The sequence below is a fragment of the Diabrotica undecimpunctata genome, chromosome 6 (genome assembly GCF_040954645.1).
Source record: "Diabrotica undecimpunctata isolate CICGRU chromosome 6, icDiaUnde3, whole genome shotgun sequence".
In the NCBI taxonomy this organism is placed as follows: Eukaryota; Metazoa; Arthropoda; class Insecta; order Coleoptera; family Chrysomelidae; genus Diabrotica; species Diabrotica undecimpunctata.
In genome coordinates, this window is record NC_092808.1 from 72,869,269 (window position 1) to 72,886,981 (window position 17,713).

General features: G+C 32.5%; 4 protein-coding genes across 4 annotated transcripts; 2 read left to right on the plus strand and 2 right to left on the minus strand.

Annotated features, from left to right (window-relative positions):
• Positions 1–241: 241 nt before the first annotated feature.
• On the minus strand, positions 242–1,348 carry LOC140444426 (uncharacterized). The gene has a single exon (XM_072536179.1). The coding sequence runs from the start codon at positions 1,346–1,348 to the stop codon at positions 242–244; it is 1,107 nt and encodes a 368-aa protein (XP_072392280.1).
• Positions 1,349–1,497: 149 nt separating this feature from the next.
• Positions 1,498–4,449, minus strand: LOC140444427 (uncharacterized). Its single transcript, XM_072536181.1, has 2 exons — positions 3,678–4,449; positions 1,498–3,593 (listed from the first exon to the last, which is right to left on the minus strand). Exons 1-2 carry the CDS (start codon positions 4,447–4,449, stop codon positions 1,498–1,500), a joined length of 2,868 nt encoding a protein of 955 aa, XP_072392282.1.
• Positions 4,450–14,036: 9,587 nt separating this feature from the next.
• On the plus strand, positions 14,037–16,499 carry LOC140444428 (uncharacterized). Its single transcript, XM_072536182.1, has one exon. The coding sequence runs from the start codon at positions 14,037–14,039 to the stop codon at positions 16,497–16,499; it is 2,463 nt and encodes an 820-aa protein (XP_072392283.1).
• A 33-nt stretch (positions 16,500–16,532) lies between these two features.
• LOC140444429 (ATP-dependent DNA helicase pif1-like) lies at positions 16,533–17,345 on the plus strand. Its single transcript, XM_072536183.1, has one exon. The coding sequence runs from the start codon at positions 16,533–16,535 to the stop codon at positions 17,343–17,345; it is 813 nt and encodes a 270-aa protein (XP_072392284.1).
• Positions 17,346–17,713: the final 368 nt, after the last annotated feature.

Sequence of the window (17,713 nt, forward strand, 5' to 3'; positions counted from 1 at the left end):
CGTTATTTACCATATGGCGATCCTGAAGTGGTAGAAACCAGGAGTCTTCATCCAGAGAAGCTCAAGATGAGAGGAAAATCACACTGGAAGTTTAAATGGATTTACAATGGATTTAAATTTACATACTAGATGTTATATGGAACCCATTGTAGCAATTTCGAAATGGGAAAATGCAACAACAGATAAGAAAATTTCGCCCAAATATCTATTTTTTTGAATTATAAATACTTTCAATTTCAATTTAATTTAACACCAATCGGTGCACAATGTTTTTGGTTAACCTGTCTTTAGCTAACACAAATAGATTCGACGGTTTCCCAACACGTGAACACGCAACATATAGTTGCCCATGAGAAAAACATGGATTTTCCAAATCTAAACCACAAATGAACATTGTTTGACCTTGAGATTTATTTATAGACATGGCGAAAGCTAAACGAATTGGAAACTGTAGCCTTTTGAAGGATATGGTAGAATCTGATGGTATCATCGGAATACGTGGCAGCAGGACCACTTTTCCTTTAAACTTCCCAGCCAAAATGGTTGCTTCAAGAATGTTTCCGGTGATCTTTTTGATGACCAAACGCGTACCGTTACATAATTGAGGTGGATTCAAATTACGGAGTAGAATAATAGGGGAACCAATCTTTAATCGAAGATTATGTGGTGGCATTCCAGGGATATCTAATGAATTTAAAAATTCAATCGGAAAATGTACACTTTCATTTTCATCAACAACAGTATCGATTGATTTAAAAAACATCAGATCACCTGGTAACAACTGTTGTATCGGGAAGTTAATTTCGTCAACATCAACGTTTTTGGCTGCCAAAATCGCCCGTTGACTAAGCCATTCATGATTCAAAAAATTATTCTGTATATCCGGGAAAATACTCTGAATCAATTCATTTTTATCCTGAACAACAGTGCAAAAATTGTCTGGTAGTTTAATGCATTGCGTATTTGGTTGCAGTTCTATTTTACCGTTCCCAATATCTAGTAGTTGTTCGGAAAATATTTGTGCTGATGGATCATTTTGCAATTGTACTCGCATATTTATGGTCAATCGAAGTGTTTCAACACTTCTCCATAAGAATGATTGTTTCAAACATGCATTAATCTCATCCGCGAAAGTAGAGCGAGGTATAACCGGTAAGGTCTGCCGGAAGTCACCAGACAAAAGTAAGATAGCACCACCGAAAAGTTTATTATTGCTGTTTAAATCTTGCATAGTTCTGTTTAATGCTTCAAGTGAATATTTGTGTGCCATTGTGCACTCATCCCAAATTATTATAGTACTCTTCCGCAACACTGCAGCTATTCCATTATTCTTTTTGATGTTACACATTGCATCTGGTTTATTACGAACGTCCAATGGCAGCTTGAATGTTGAATGTGCTGTTCGCCCACCATCCAGTAAAGTAGCCGCAATGCCTGACGATGCTACTGCTAATGCGATTTTTTGTTGCGACCGTATTTTGGCAAGAATCAACGATATTAAAAATGTCTTACCGGTTCCACCGGGTGCATCCAAGAAAAAAAACCGCCTTGTTCAGCAGCAACAGCCAGCATAATCCGATCATAAATATTTTTTTGTTCTGCTGTCAGTAATGGTTCACTCTTTATGATAATTGTTGCTAAACTTCCATGGTCATATTGATTTTCTCGTTGTAAATCGGTATTGACTAAGTCGGTGGCTGGACGATTAGGTGATGGCATACCATAATGATTAAGTGGTAAATTTGAAATAAGAACACATAAATCCTCGATCAAGACCAATGCTTCATTGTACATCTCTGGTGTATAACCTATGTTTTGGCATTGATTTGTTTGTCTAATTCGGTGCAAGATGTCTTCTGTCATACAATTTTTATATTTTTCCCACAAAGTTTGTGCTTGCGAGGGATAACATGTCGTCAAAATAATTGCAAACAACTGACGAATGTTATTCGGTGTTGATGTCAACGCAGCATCAGCAAGCGTTAAGTCCCAATGGTTATCGTCTTCTAGCAATTGCAGTTCACGACATGCATCCTGGTATGTATTGAATACTCGACCATTAACTGTTCGTAAAAATTCAAAAGACGTTGGTCCGGGAACATTCACCAATAACAAACGTAAATAGAAGCACTCACGTTGCTTTGGATGTACCGTGTAAAGTCTCCCCAATGTCTTAGCTTTGAATATGCCTGTAATGGAAGGATGTGGTTTTCCTTGTTTCCGTGGCTCCCATTTTTTACTGGATTTGTTCCATGTGAAATAACGTGGAACATCACCAAACACCAATGTCTTCGCGAATTGGCCAAAAACATCAGGTTTTTGACACAATGTAAAAAATTCAGTTAGAGTCGTTTTCGGAGCTTCGAACGCTCTTTGGAGAACATTTTCTTCAGTGAAGTATACACGTTGACCGTTTTCAAGATGTATTGCCAGATGTTGGACAGCAGGATCTCTTTCGTGGATGGGAAAGCTGAGAATATGCCAAATAGCTTCATTGCTGCTAATGTATCTGCCCATTTGGTATCGTGCTATTTCGTCATTTTTATTTATGTTTTGTACTTCAAATATGGCCAAATCACTGCCTTTGTTTACATATTTACAAATATACTTAATTGATTTAACAGAACTGCAAAACTCAACATTGATATGAGCTTTGTAAGTTTTTGAAAGTAGTGGTGAGTATGGTACCACCCACTGATTATCAAACTCAACTTGATTTGGAAAGTTCGACAGTCGCATTGTAAATGTGTGGCCACCATTCTCAGTACTTCTGCGGCGATACATTGGATAACCATCAATATCCGTGATCGTGTCATTCGTATGCGGCTTTGGGAAGTTTTTTTTACATTTTCCATTTTCCATGCACGGTGACGTCATGTTGAAAGCACCGCATGGCCCATGGATCATGTGTTTGGTGACAATATCAAATAATTCTTGATCAATTAATGGGTCTGGAATTTCGGCTGAAATTATTTGATCGATTTCTTCAGGACGGATTCTATCTTTAAGCCAAACCAAAATGTGGGCATGAGGCAAACCTCGCTTTTGCCACTCTATCGTATACAGCCAACAACGTGTGATACCAAAAATTGAATATTTAATAATAAAATCAATTAAGGATTTCAATTTTTGTTTAAACACACGTGCAGTTAAATCATGACGATGAATGGCTTGTTGTCCTGGCAATAGTAAAGTTTGTATCTCTTCCCAATTCGGATTACATGTGAATGTAATAAATAAATCCGGTCGGCCGTAATGACGTACGTAAGTCATCGCATCTTGTATGTATTCCTGCATGTTCGGTGGACTGACGATGTAGCTTGAAGGTAAAATGAAAGCATTACCGATGTCATTGGGATTTAAATTTCCATCGATGTTTTCAGCAACAGCATCTCGTAAGTGAATATATTCTTCCGATCGTAGTTTTGCCTGGTTGAATCGCAAGCGTTCGCTTTCGACCTTAGCATACATATCAACAATGTATTGATGGAACAGCTGACGATATCGAAGGATATAATTGTCTTGATGTTGCCTAACCATTATTCGGTGTGCGTAGTATTTCATTAAGCTAACTTTATTATTTCTATAATCACCTAAAAAAATAAAAAATAAAATGCAATACGAAATTAAAATCTATACATACAGTAAGAAAGTAAATAGATAATTGTCAAATTTACCGGTATTTGGATCATACTGTTTGATATTAAGGTGATATTTATCTTGTCCTTGCCAAAATATCAATGGATATTGTAGTGCGTCATATGAACGGTGTAGATCCGAAATCGTACTGACAGTGTTGTCTCGCCGTGTAATTTTTATAGATCTTTTGTCAACTGGATCACCAACCATGATAACAGCAACCTCATCAACAGTTGGAGCGTTGAATCTACCAGCATGTTCACCTAATGGTACTTTGTCGGCTTTTATGACGATTTGATAATTGTCATTTTGCAGTCGTGGCGAAACTCTTTTGATCAATTGAATTAGTTGATTGTGATCTTCTAAAAAATTTTCCAATAATATCACAATTGCTCTTTCCTCTGCTTGTTCAATAAAATTATACAGGCACCGAGTCGTCACGCGCTCTTCACAATCGCCCATAAAATAAATTTGAAGAAATTTCGGATTGTTATCAGGCATTGGCATCAGTGATTCGATTTTATGGTACACCTGGCCTTGAATTTTGAATGTAGTTTCAAAATTACGTCCATCGGATGCACGATCGCAAATTTTAGTTGCCCCAAATGACGTCATTTGGAAGCAAGAATTAAATTTGCGTATCTTACGCAAAAATAATTTGGAATCATCTGAATTGCCACTAAGAAGGGATAATAAAGGCTCCGGCGGAGCGGGTAGAGGTGACAGCACAACTTTTCCTGATGCGCAGCACATGCCGGCTGCTTCATTCCGAAATTTCAATGCCTGACAATATTGACATACTTTATCCATTCCACCGATAGCAATTTTTGAATGCGCTGAGTAGTTAATATCTGGTGCATATTCAAAGGCAAGCCGAACGAATGATGCACGTGTTAATGAGCGGCTGATTCGTTGCCTTTGTCGATCTAGTACTCGTACTGTAGCTATGTTTCGTTCTCGTGCCGCTGATGAGTCCTGATTCTTTGAGCTGCATTTCTTGTTTCGATTTGTTCTGGTAATTGCTGAGCTCTTTCAACACGTTTGCGTCGTGACCCTTTGCTGCTCGCGTTGTTGAGGTTAGATTTTTTCGATGGCATTTGACTGAAAATAATAATTCAATCGTTTAAATATGAGAAAAGAAAAATTGAAAATCATTCTAATTAACTTTTATAATTATGTGATAATACTGACATGTACATATTTAAATTATAGATTTTAAATAATAATTTCAATAAGAATTGAAATACTAATTTAATTGTTTAAATATAAGAAAAAAAATCTGAAAAACTCACATATAAAAACTCACTCACATCATAGCACATTGAAATAATAAGTGCTAAATATTTTTTAATAGAGGTTAAATAAAAACAATAAAAAAAAATATTTGTACAACTATTGAAAAAGTGTAGGAAATTGTGTATCATTTTTGCATTGACATTTTAATTAAATTTTATAATTATGTGATAATACTTACATACATATATTCAAATTAAATTATAAAGTTTTGATCAATGAAGCACAACTAAGTAAAAAACAGGATTAATTTCACTGTAATATCTTCATTATAATATGAATTCAATTTACACTTCAGTCTAAGTAACACGTGGCCGGCTATGCTAACACTAAAAATTTAAAAAGTGGAAATAATTGAATTATACAGTATTTCGTTCACTACAAAATAAATTTAATTAATTTTATAGCGTCAACAACACGTGGTAATTATGCTATTAAAATGTATCTTATATGACACGTTCGTAGATTTACCATAGCAGCGCCATCTATTGATTACTTACTAAACCCAGTCGAAAGGTATCGACATCTGTTAGAATCATTTGGAGTTAACAGATAAGTTAACAGTTTTCACTGTCAAATAATAACAGACAAATAATTAGCAATAAATTAAAATTGCGACTATAATTTGAGATTTAAACTATCCTATCTCTCAAGTTGGATCGAACTGCACATGGTGTGCGAATTTTATTATAATCGGTTAATTGGTTTAGGAGTCCATTGAAGACAAACATTGTGACACAAGATTTATATATATTAAGATATAGCAAATTCTATTGTTTTAATGAAACAAATGTGTCATACATTTTTATTTACTAAAGGTATATCTTTAAAAAATATTTATATTTGACCATGAAAATACACCGACAGATCGGAAATATTAAATTATGACGTTACTTACCATAGTATTTATATTTTGAATTTGCTTGGATGACAAATTCTTTAAATAATATAGACGAAGAAATTGGATATGACTTTATTTAACTATTTAGCTATAATAAATTAGGATATTTAGAATTATTGTTACATTTATAAGGAAGAAAAACGAATTTAAAAGAACTTTTAAAGACAATTGACCATGGCGTCAGAAAAATTTTCATTATGTTGGAACAATTTCCACGAAAATATAAGTTCAGGAATAAATTCATTATGGAAGAGTCAAGATTTTGTAGACGTCACTCTATCAGCACAAGGAAAATGCATTAAAGCGCATAAAATGGTTCTTTCGGTTTGTAGCCCATATTTTAAAGAAATTTTTATGTCAAATCCCTGTCAACATCCTATAGTAATTTTGACAAACGTGACTTACGAAGCACTAAGAGACTTAGTACAATTTATATACCATGGAGAAGTAAAAAATTAGACAAGAAGATTTAAATACCTTCATTGAAACGGCCGAATCATTGCAAATACAAGGACTCACTGGAGATGGAAAAGTTTTGAATGATAATAACGTTAAGGAAATTTCGGATGAAGAATATACTCAAAATGTAAAAGATTTTAAACCAGTTTCTCTACCTGTGACAAAAAAACAACAACCTATAAAGAAGGAAGAACAGAGCGACACAGAGCAAGAAATAAGTCTCTTACAATCAACGAATTTTTAAATATCGCAAGCAAGGTGTTACCCAGCGAGTTTGATGGAAAAGCAGGTAAACTGCAGTCATTTTTAGATGCACTAGAACTCCTTGAGAAAATAGCGATAGGACACGAGGAGACAGCGACAACATTAATAAAGACAAGATTAACCAATAAGGCCAGAAACGTTATAACTACAGAGGATACAATCGCAAGAATAGCAGAGGTACTGAAGAGAGAACTGAGAGGCGACAGTCCAAAGACGGTAATAGCTAAATTGGCGAAGAAAAGACAAGGACATAAAGATCCAGAGGTCTATGCATCTGAAGTTGAAGAATTAGCGGAACAGCTAAAATTTGCATACGTAGCGGAAGGAATGTCATTGGAACTAGCGAAAAAGACACAACAGAGGCAGTAGTAGCTGCAATGAAACGCAACTTCAACACAGAAAAAGCTAAATTTATTTTGGAAGCATGTAACTTTTCAACCACACAAGAGGTAATGTACAAATTTTTATCGATCGACGAGACAGAAGATAGCACACAAGGAAAAGTATTAAATTACAGGAACAAATACGATTTTGATATGAGAAAAGAAAGTAAGAATACAATATATGGATATTATAAAAATAAATTCGACGAAAGAAAACAATATAGAAACAGAAATTATAGAAATATAAGTGAATATGAAAGACATAATACGAGGATATATCGTAATAGAAACAGAGGAGATTGGCAATCACAACGAAGAACAAAGAATAATCAATGGACACAGGTGAGATGCCACAGAAATAGAGGCACAGCAAGAGCATATTACGCACCGCATGCGAATACGAATACAGTGACAGAAGTAGATTTTTGACAAATGTAGGCAAACTGCATATGGTTCGACCTTAATGGTTGAAACCTACGTCGAGCAGGAGGCTGCTAAGAGAATAAGCTAGGGTGGTACTTGAATCCCAACCCGCTAAGAGTTCTGCGGCTCCAGCACGACAATACAGTAACTACAGAATGGATTAAAATTGCGGAACGAATTTTGAATAATGATTTTTTTTTAATGAAGTAAATGGAAAAATTATTGAAAAGGAAGTTTGTCACAATGAAAGACGATTCCCTACAATTATTTTATTTATATGCAAGAGAAGATGTTGAGTAAATTAAGTAAGCACAAAGGCGAAAAATGATGAACAGATTATTTTGAAAAGTATGTCAGTATTATTATATATTTGGAGAAATTAATTTCGGGATCGAACCGAAAAACAGAAGAAAAAGTTACAGTAATAGAGAAACCAGAAGTTGAGAATTAATTTACAGTAGGATTAATAGATAAACCGATTAAAATTATGTTACCAATACGAATCATAAATGTAAATAATCGAGAAATATAAATTAGAAGTTTTATTCCGAAGATACAAAACCAGGAAAAAATTGTATATATTTTATATGGAAGAAACAAGGCAAAGAGTAAAAAAGAGTCGAACAACTATTACGCACAGTAAAAACCATTAATATTTGAAGAAAAAGGCCCACAGAAAAAGTGCAAAATATGCAGATGTTTTTTATTTAGGAAAAGACCCAGATGTACAAGCAAAAGTTAGTTTGTAAAAGACGAGAAACCAAACAATAAACAAAAAAAACCATACCTTTAATATTTTATTACGATAGCAATCACAGTATTCGTTATAAAAACATTACATAATAACATTAGGTTAATAGTATGATATTTGATACAGTTGGAATGTACGTAGTAAGCATGTCCATAAACTTAAAATGAGTAAAATATAACTGACCAGGTTAATTATTTTATTATTAAGATCCGTATATTTAAAATTTTATTTACGATGCAAGAGGAAATATCAATACCTTCGGAGAGACTTGGTGAGATTTTGGCTCACAAATGTGAGTGCAGAAGATTATAAAGAAAATGATAATAATGAAATGAGAATAAAACGAGATGAAAAAAGAATCAACCAATTCTTAATGAAATACGAAGAGAAAAATAATAATTTTTTTAAGGAAAGTATAAAAGCTTGTATAGTACAAGATAAACATAATACAATCAATACATAATATAGTACAAGATAAGCAGATCAAGAAGAGTTATAATTAATGACTTCCACATGTTAGAGGAAGGATATGAAAGAATAAATAGGATATATTAAATACAGAAATATAAGTTAATACTATTTCTGGAACGAATTACGAAGAAATGTTGAGAAATATGTGAAATGTGAAGAGATGCGACGACTGCCAAAGGCATAAGCACTAAATCATAAACAAGGAACCCATGAAAATGTACATGGATGAAAATGGAAACAGATATATTGACGTACAATGCGAATTAAGCAACTACGTAGAAGAATATGTAATAGAAAATAAAATAAGCCAAAACAGTAGCAAAATCATATGTAGAAAAATTTATCTTGAGGTATGGAGTACCCAGAAAAATAATAGCAGACCAAGGCACAGAGTTTATAGCTAGAAACCTTAATAATAGCTATAATAAAATTAAGGAAACAATACTTTGCTACAATTATGAGTCAATGAATATACGCGTAATATATACATGTACTTTTGAATGCAAATAATATAAAAATATATTTAAATGAATATAATGTGTAAATATAGTTTTAAGTTCGTACAATATATAAATATATATATATATATATATATATATATATATATATATATATATATATATATATATATATATATATATATATATATATATATATATATATATATATATATATATATATATATATATATATATATATATATATTTAAAATGTGTATATCAAAAAGAAAAATGTTAGACTGTATAGTAGTAGTTAAACAAAAGAAATAGGGATAAATGAATAAAACAACAAAACTTTATTGTAAGATGTCAAAGTTATTAATAGTGTATATGAAAAGTGAAAACAGAACTATTACTTGGTACCAAGAATTAATGCAAGAATTAATACAAGATTTTATTATTGTAATTTTTATTTAATATGTAAATATTATTGTAAATATTATGTGCACATAATAACATAATAGGGGGTAAGATATAATATGTAATATAATCTAAATGATTTAACGTTAAAAAAAACGTAGGTAAAATATTAAGCTAATCTAAGGCATAATAAAGGATAATAAATAGCATATTACAAGGGAACAATCATGGTAACTTTATAATATGCTGATGTCAGGTTAGGCGAGGTTACTAAATTGAAAAAAAAATTTTCAGATATAAGGAAATATGTACCAAAAATTTGTATATAATTCTATAAATATGTATATGTAAATACTGAATGTAAAGAATGTATATATGTACAGTAATCAGTTGATGATGACACGAAAAATTTTCTTCTTTCGGAAGGGAAGAGTAAAAACAGTTCATGTAATTGATTGAAAACGAACAGCACTCAGAAAATTTTTCTTCTGAGGGATAGGGATGTAACATAATTTAATTAAGCATCAGATTTAAGTAATCTTTTTAATAACGTGACACACATTTGCGAAAATATATTATTTGGTTACGACATTGAAAATATCGTTGTAACGAGGACACACTCTGACCTAGTGAAATTTGCAACGTAATCAAAAGCTTATTAAATAATGTGTACAAATTAAACAAGTAAAAAACAATAATATATCAACAAACCCACGTGAGTTAAATAGCTGGAAATCACGGGATTAGGGTATTATCATTATTGTTAAGAATGAAGAATCAAGAGAACTAATTTAACGTCAAGATGGCAAGTTAATGCATCACGTATTGTCAACGTCAACTAAGTACTATTATACTTAAGATAATTAACATTATAGGAGTGTACAGTAGTGTTTAAATAAATGGTTACATAAGTCGACAACACGTTATTTACTACCCACAACATTATTTACCATAGGAGTTCAACATTTATATAACTACTTACTACTTACACTGAAAAAATGTCACATACATATAAAAAGATATTGGTATCTTTTTTTATCATTTCTGAAGAATATCATAAATGCTGGTTACAACTTTATTCTTTACAGGGGTCGATATAGTACAAGATAAGCAGGTCAAGAAGAGTTATAATTAACGTCTTCCACGTGTTACAGGAAGGATATGGAAGAATAAATAGTATATATCTATAGTACAGAAATATAAGAAAATACTATTTCTGGAACGAATTACGAAGAAATGTTGAGAAATATGTGAAATGTGAAGAGATGCGACGACTGCCAAAGGCATAAGCACTCAATTATAAACAAGGAACCCATGAACAGGTACGTGGATGAAAATGGGAACAGACATATATTGACTTACAATGCGAATTAAGCAACTACATAGAAGGATACATAATATAAAATAAAATAAGCCGAAACAGTAGCCAAAACATTGGTAGAAAAATGTATCTTAAGGTATGGAGTACCCAGAAAAATAATAGCAGACCAAGGCACAGAGTTTATGGCTAGAATAATTATTAAGGAAGCAATACTTGGCATTGCTGCAAAAAGAGTCATTGAATATACTCGTAATATATATAAATGTACTTTTAAATGCGAATAATATATAAAAATATATTTAAATGAATATAATGTGTAAATATACTTTTAAGTTCGTACAATATATATATTTAAAATGTGTATAACAAAAAAATGTTAGACTGTATAGTAGTTAAACAAAAGAAATAGGGATAAATGGATAAAACGGCAAACCTTTATTGTGAGATGTCAAAGTGAGTAATCGTGTATACATAAAGTGAAAACAGAACTATTACTTGGTACCAAGAATTAATATAAGATTTTATTATTGTAATTTTGATTTATTATGTAAGATATGTAAATATTATGTGCACATAATAGGAGGTAATATGTAATATAATCTAAATAATTTAACGTAAGGTAAAAAAAATAATGTAGGTAAAATATTAAGCTAATAAATAACATAAGGCATAATGAATGATAATAAATAGCATATTACAAGGGAACAATCAGGGCAACCTTATAATATGCTGATGTTAGGTTAGGTTAGGTTACTAAATTTAAAAATAAAAAAAAATTTACTAAATATAAGGAAATATGTACCAAAATTTGTATAAATATGTATACGGTAACATACTTATGAAGGGAAAGAAAGAGAGGAATGAGACAGTTGCAAGAGAGAATTTTTTTCCGTAAGGGGGATGGTGTGGTATTATCCCTAAAAGATTACAATTCGTATAAAGAATAAGTTAAAAGAAGCGTGTAACACATTTCGCATTTGTTTTTTTTTTTAAATATGTTTTTAATAAATCAAATCGAAAACACACACAGGAAACAGCCTCGGTTGGAATGTGCGAGTTAGCAGAATCGTGGATCGCGACCTTGTTGTTGTCGTAGACTGATAAAACAAACTTGACCCACTTATGAACGACTGCTGATATAGAAGCACTATTATAAAAGAGACAACAATTATTATCTCGGAGATCAGAACTAAATTAACGTCAAGATGACAAGTCGATATACCACGTATTGGCGCAACGTCAACTAAGTACTAATTATGTACTGTAATTATGTTTTAAATAAATGTCCCATACGATACCATAAGCGAAGCTTTATTTATTACAAAGAAAATCGAAAAAATAGTTTACAATTTATTCAATTTGTTTATTCCAGAGAGCGATTATTTAAACAGCTGCACTTGCCCAAACATTGACCCTATGTACAAGCATTTTGTAATTTGCAATCAATTCTTTGCTCCTTCAGTTTTAAGGTATATTAAAAAAAACTTTCACAAACTAGTTTGAATTGGGGACTTTTTAGCTTCTAAACATTTATAATAACTTTGATATTTTTTATGTCACACGCTTATAAGTAATATTAAAGAAAAGCTGAAAAAAAACCGAACCTTATTTAACCAATAAGAACTAAGATAGCATTTAATTCTTAAAATCATATTCTCATTGTTTATTAACACTAAGATCTACAAAATTAAAGGATTTTAAATTAAGATCTACAATGTATGATCGACGTTATAGATGGCATATACAGTAAAGGAGTAAAAAGTTATAACGCATTGAAATAATGGTATTCGTAAATTACCGCCACGGAAAAGTGGAGGTTCGTTTTTTTTAAATTGGAACTTTAAATTGAAGCACGCTTTCAAAATATTTATTATGTCGGCTTCTGTGGCACCTAGAACCTTCATTTCTTTACTGGGGTAGCTCAACCAAATAATAAGAATTGTGCTATTTTGACCTTACTAAATTTTTCCGTAAAAAAGTTATTGAATTTTACTATTATATCGTAAGAAATATTTAAATTTTATTGATAAGTGTATGTTATTTATATCTTAATATATATAAATCTCACAATGGTGTCACAATGTTTGTCTTCAATGGACTCCTAAACCAATTAACCGATTATAATAAAATTCGCACACCATGTGCAGTTCGATCCAACTTGAGAGATAGGATAGTTTAAATCTCAAATTATAGTCGCAATTTTAATTTATTGCTAATTATTTGTCTGTTATTATTTGACAGTCACAATTATCTGTTAACTCCAAATGATTCTAACAGATGTCGATACCTTTCGACTGGGTTGAGTAAGTAATCAATAGATGGCACTGCTATGGTAAATCTACGAACGTGTCATATAAGATACATTTTAATAGCGTAATTACCACGTGTTGTTGACGCTATAAAATTAATTAAATTTATTTTGTAGTGAAGGAAATACTGTATAATTCAATTATTTCCACTTTTTAAATTTTTGATGTTAGCATAGCCGGCCACGTGTTACTTAGACTGAAGTGTAAATTGAATTCATATTATAATGAAGATAATACAGTGAAATTAATCCTGTTTTTTACTTATTTGTGCTTCATTGATCAAAACTTTATAATTTAATTTGAATATATGTATGTAAGTATTATCACATAATTATAAAATTTAATTAAAATGTCAATGCAAAAATGATACACAATTTCCTACACTTTTTCAATAGTTGTACAAATATTTTTTTTTTATTGTTTTTATTTAATCTCTATTAAAAAATATTTAGCACTTATTATTTCAATGTGCTATGATAACAAGTTTTTCAGATTTTTTTTCTTATATTTTAATTTATTTCTAATTATTTGTTTGTTATTATTTGACTGTCACAATTATCTGTTAACTCCAAATGATTCTAACAGATGTCGATACCTTTCGACTGGGTTGAGTAAGTAATCAATAGATGGCGCTGCTATGGTAAATCTACGAACGTGTCATATAAGCTACATTTTAACAGCATAATTAAACATATCGTACTGACAACACTGTCAGTACGATTTCGGATCTACACCGTTCATATGACGCACTACAATATCCATTGATATTTTGGCAAGGACAAGATGAATATCACCTTAATATAAAACAGTATGATCCAAATACCGGTAAATTTGACAATTATCTATTTACTTTCTTACTGTATGTATAGATTTTAATTTCGTATTGCATTTTATTTTTTATTTTTTTAGGTGATTACAGAAATAATAAAGTTAGGTCAATGAAATACTACGCATACCGAATAATGGTTAGGCAACATCAAGACAATTATATCCTTCGATATTGTCAGCTGTTCCTTCAATACATTGTTGATATGTATGCTAAGGTCGAAAGCGAACGCTTGCGATTATTTCGATTCAACCAGGCAAAACTACGATCGGAAGAATATATTCACTTACGAGATGCTGTTGCTGGAAACATCGATGGAAATTTAAATCCCAATGACATCGGTAATGCTTTCATTTTACCTTCAAGCTACATCGGCAGTTCACGGAACATGCAGGAATACATACAATATGCGATGACTTACGTACGTCATTACGGCCGACCGGATTTATTTATTACATTCACATGTAATCCGAATTGGGAAGAGATACAAACTTTACTATTGCCAGGACAACAAGCCATTCATCGTCATGATTTAACTGCACGTGTGTTTAAACAAAAATTGAAATCCTTAATTGATTTTATTGTTAAATATTCAATTTTTGGTATCACACGTTGTTGGCTGTATACGATAGAGTGGCAAAAGCGAGGTTTGCCTCATGCCCACATTTTGGTTTGTCTTAAAGATAGAATCCGTCCTGAAGAAATCGATCAAATAATTTCACCCGAAATTCCAGACCCATTAATTGATCAAGAATTATTTGATATTGTCACCAAACACATGATCCATGGGCCATGCGGAGCTTTCAACATGATGTCACCGTGCATGGAAAATGGAAAATGTAAAAAAAACTTCCCAAAGCCGCATACGAATGACACGATCACGGATATTGATGGTTATCCAATGTATCGCCGCAGAAGTACTGAGAATGGTGGCCACACATTTACAATGCGACTGCCGAACTTTCCAAATCAAGTTGAGTTTGATAATCAGTGGGTGGTACCATACTCACCACTACTTTCAAAAACTTACAAAGCTCATATCAATGTTGAGCTTTGCAGTTCTGTTAAATCAATTAAGTATATTTGTAAATATGTAAACAAAGGCAGTGATTTGGCCATATTTGAAGTACAAAACATAAATAAAAATGACGAAATAGCACGATACCAAATGGGCAGATACATTAGCAGCAATGAAGCTATTTGGCATATTCTCAGCTTTCCCATCCACGAAAGAGATCCTGCTGTCCAACATCTGGCAATACATCTTGAAAACGGTCAACGTGTATACTTCACTGAAGAAAATGTTCTCCAAAGAGCGTTCGAAGCTCCGAAAACGACTCTAACTGAATTTTTTACATTGTGTCAAAAACCTGATGTTTTTGGCCAATTCGCGAAGACATTGGTGTTTGGTGATGTTCCACGTTATTTCACATGGAACAAATCCAGTAAAAAATGGGAGCAACGGAAACAAGGAAAACCACATCCTTCCATTACAGGCATATTCAAAGCTAAGACATTGGGGAGACTTTACACGGTACATCCAAAGAAACGTGAGTGCTTCTATTTACGTTTGTTATTGGTGAATGTTCCCGGACCAACGTCTTTTGAATTTTTACGAACAGTTAATGGTCGAGTATTCAATACATACCAGGATGCATGTCGTGAACTGCAATTGCTAGAAGATGATAACCGTTGGGACTTAACGCTTGCTGATGCTGCGTTGACATCAACACCGAATAACATTCGTCAGTTGTTTGCAATTATTTTGACGACATGTTATCCCTCGCAAGCACAAACTTTGTGGGAAAAATATAAAAATTGTATGACAGAAGAAATCTTGCACCGAATTAGACAAACAAATCAATGCCAAAACATAGATTATACACCAGAGATGTACAATGAAGCATTGGTCTTGATCGAGGATTTATGTGTTCTTATTTCAAATTTACCACTTAATCATTATGGTATGCCATCACCTAATCGTCCAGCCACCGACTTAGTCAATACCGATTTACAACGAGAAAATCAATATGACCATGGAAGTTTAGCAACAATTATCATAAACAGTGAACCATTACTGACAGCAGAACAAAAAATTATTTATGATCGGATTATGCTGGCTGTTGCTGCTGAACAAGGCGGTTTTTTTTTCTTGGATGCACCCGGTGGAACCGGTAAGACATTTTTAATATCGTTGATTCTTGCCAAAATACGGTCGCAACAAAAAATCGCATTAGCAGTAGCATCGTCAGGCATTGCGGCTACTTTACTGGATGGTGAGCGAACAGCACATTCAACATTCAAGCTGCCATTGGACGTTCGTAATAAACCAGATGCAATGTGTAACATCAAAAAGAATAGAGGAATAGCTGCAGTGTTGCGGAAGAGTTCTATAATAATTTGGGATGAGTGCACAATGGCACATAAATATTCACTTGAAGCATTAAACAGAACTATGCAAGATTTAAACAGCAATAATAAACTTTTCGGTGGTGCTATCTTACTTTTGTCTGGTGACTTCCGGCAGACCTTACCGGTTATACCTCGCTCTACTTTCGCGGATGAGATTAATGCATGTTTGAAACAATCATTCTTATGACGAAGTGTTGAAACACTTCGATTGACCATAAATATGCGAGTACAATTGCAAAATGATCCATCAGCACAAATATTTTCCGAACAACTACTAGATATTGGGAACGGTAAAATAGAACTGCAACCAAATACGCAATGCATTAAACTACCAGACAATTTTTGCACTGTTGTTCAGGATAAAAATGAATTGATTCAGAGTATTTTCCCGGATATACAGAATAATTATTTGAATTATGAATGGCTTAGTCAACGGGCGATTTTGGCAGCCAAAAACGTTGATGTTGACAAAATTAACTTCCAGATACAACAGTTGTTACCAGGTGATCTGATGTTTTTTAAATCAATCGATACTGTTGTTGATAAAAATGAAAGTGTAAATTTTCCGATTGAATTTTTAAATTCATTAGATATCCCTGGAATGCCACCACATAATCTTCGAATAAAGATTGGTTCCCCTATTATTCTCCTCCGTAATTTGAATCCACCTCAATTATGTAACGGTACGCGTTTGGTCATCAAAAAGATCACCGGAAACATTCTTGAAGCAACCATTTTGGCTGGGAAGTTTAAAGGAAAAGTGGTCCTGCTGCCTCGTATTCCGAGGATACCATCAGATTCTACCATATCCTTCAAAAGGCTACAGTTTCCAATTCGTTTAGCTTTCGCCATGTCTATAAATAAATCTCAAGGTCAAACAATGTCCATTTGTGGTTTAGATTTGGAAAATCCATGTTTTTCTCATGGGCAACTATATGTTGCGTGTTCACGTGTTCGGAAACCGTCGAATCTATTTGTGTTAGCTAAAGACAGGTTAACCAAAAACATTGTGCACCGATTGGTGTTAAATTAAATTGAAATTGAAAGTATTTATAATTAAAAAAAATAGATAATAATGTTTAAAAGTTTAAGACTGTCTGCCTTGCATACCTCATTCATGAGTTTAAGCGTCACATGTTATTTACTGTATTATACTGTAATATACTTATATTTGTTATAAAATTAAATGGAAATAATAAATCTGATAAATTTTTCTGCTATTGATTTCTGCTTAATATCAAGTGTAAGAACATTTTAATTAATTGTGTTCAACGTACTTCCCCTTCAAATCTCAATCCAGTGAATTTGTATACCAACATCAACATTTTCGTCTTTGTTCGTAAATAATTTCATTGTACTAAAGGGTTATAGTAGTAGAAAGTCAAATAAGGAGATCACCAT

Bases quoted from the DNA above. Each gene is read 5' to 3' on its own strand.
- LOC140444427 (XM_072536181.1), bottom strand. From the start codon at position 4,449: ATGGATAAAGTATGTCAATATTGTCAGGCATTGAAATTTCGGAATGAA. The intron at 3,594-3,677 runs GTAAATTTGACA...TTATTTTTTTAG, and splicing joins ACAGTATGATCCAAATACCG to GTGATTATAGAAATAATAAA.
- LOC140444426 (XM_072536179.1), bottom strand. From the start codon at position 1,348: ATGTGTAACATCAAAAAGAATAATGGAATAGCTGCAGTGTTGCGGAAG.
- LOC140444429 (XM_072536183.1), top strand. From the start codon at position 16,533: ATGCGAGTACAATTGCAAAATGATCCATCAGCACAAATATTTTCCGAA.
- LOC140444428 (XM_072536182.1), top strand. From the start codon at position 14,037: ATGGTTAGGCAACATCAAGACAATTATATCCTTCGATATTGTCAGCTG.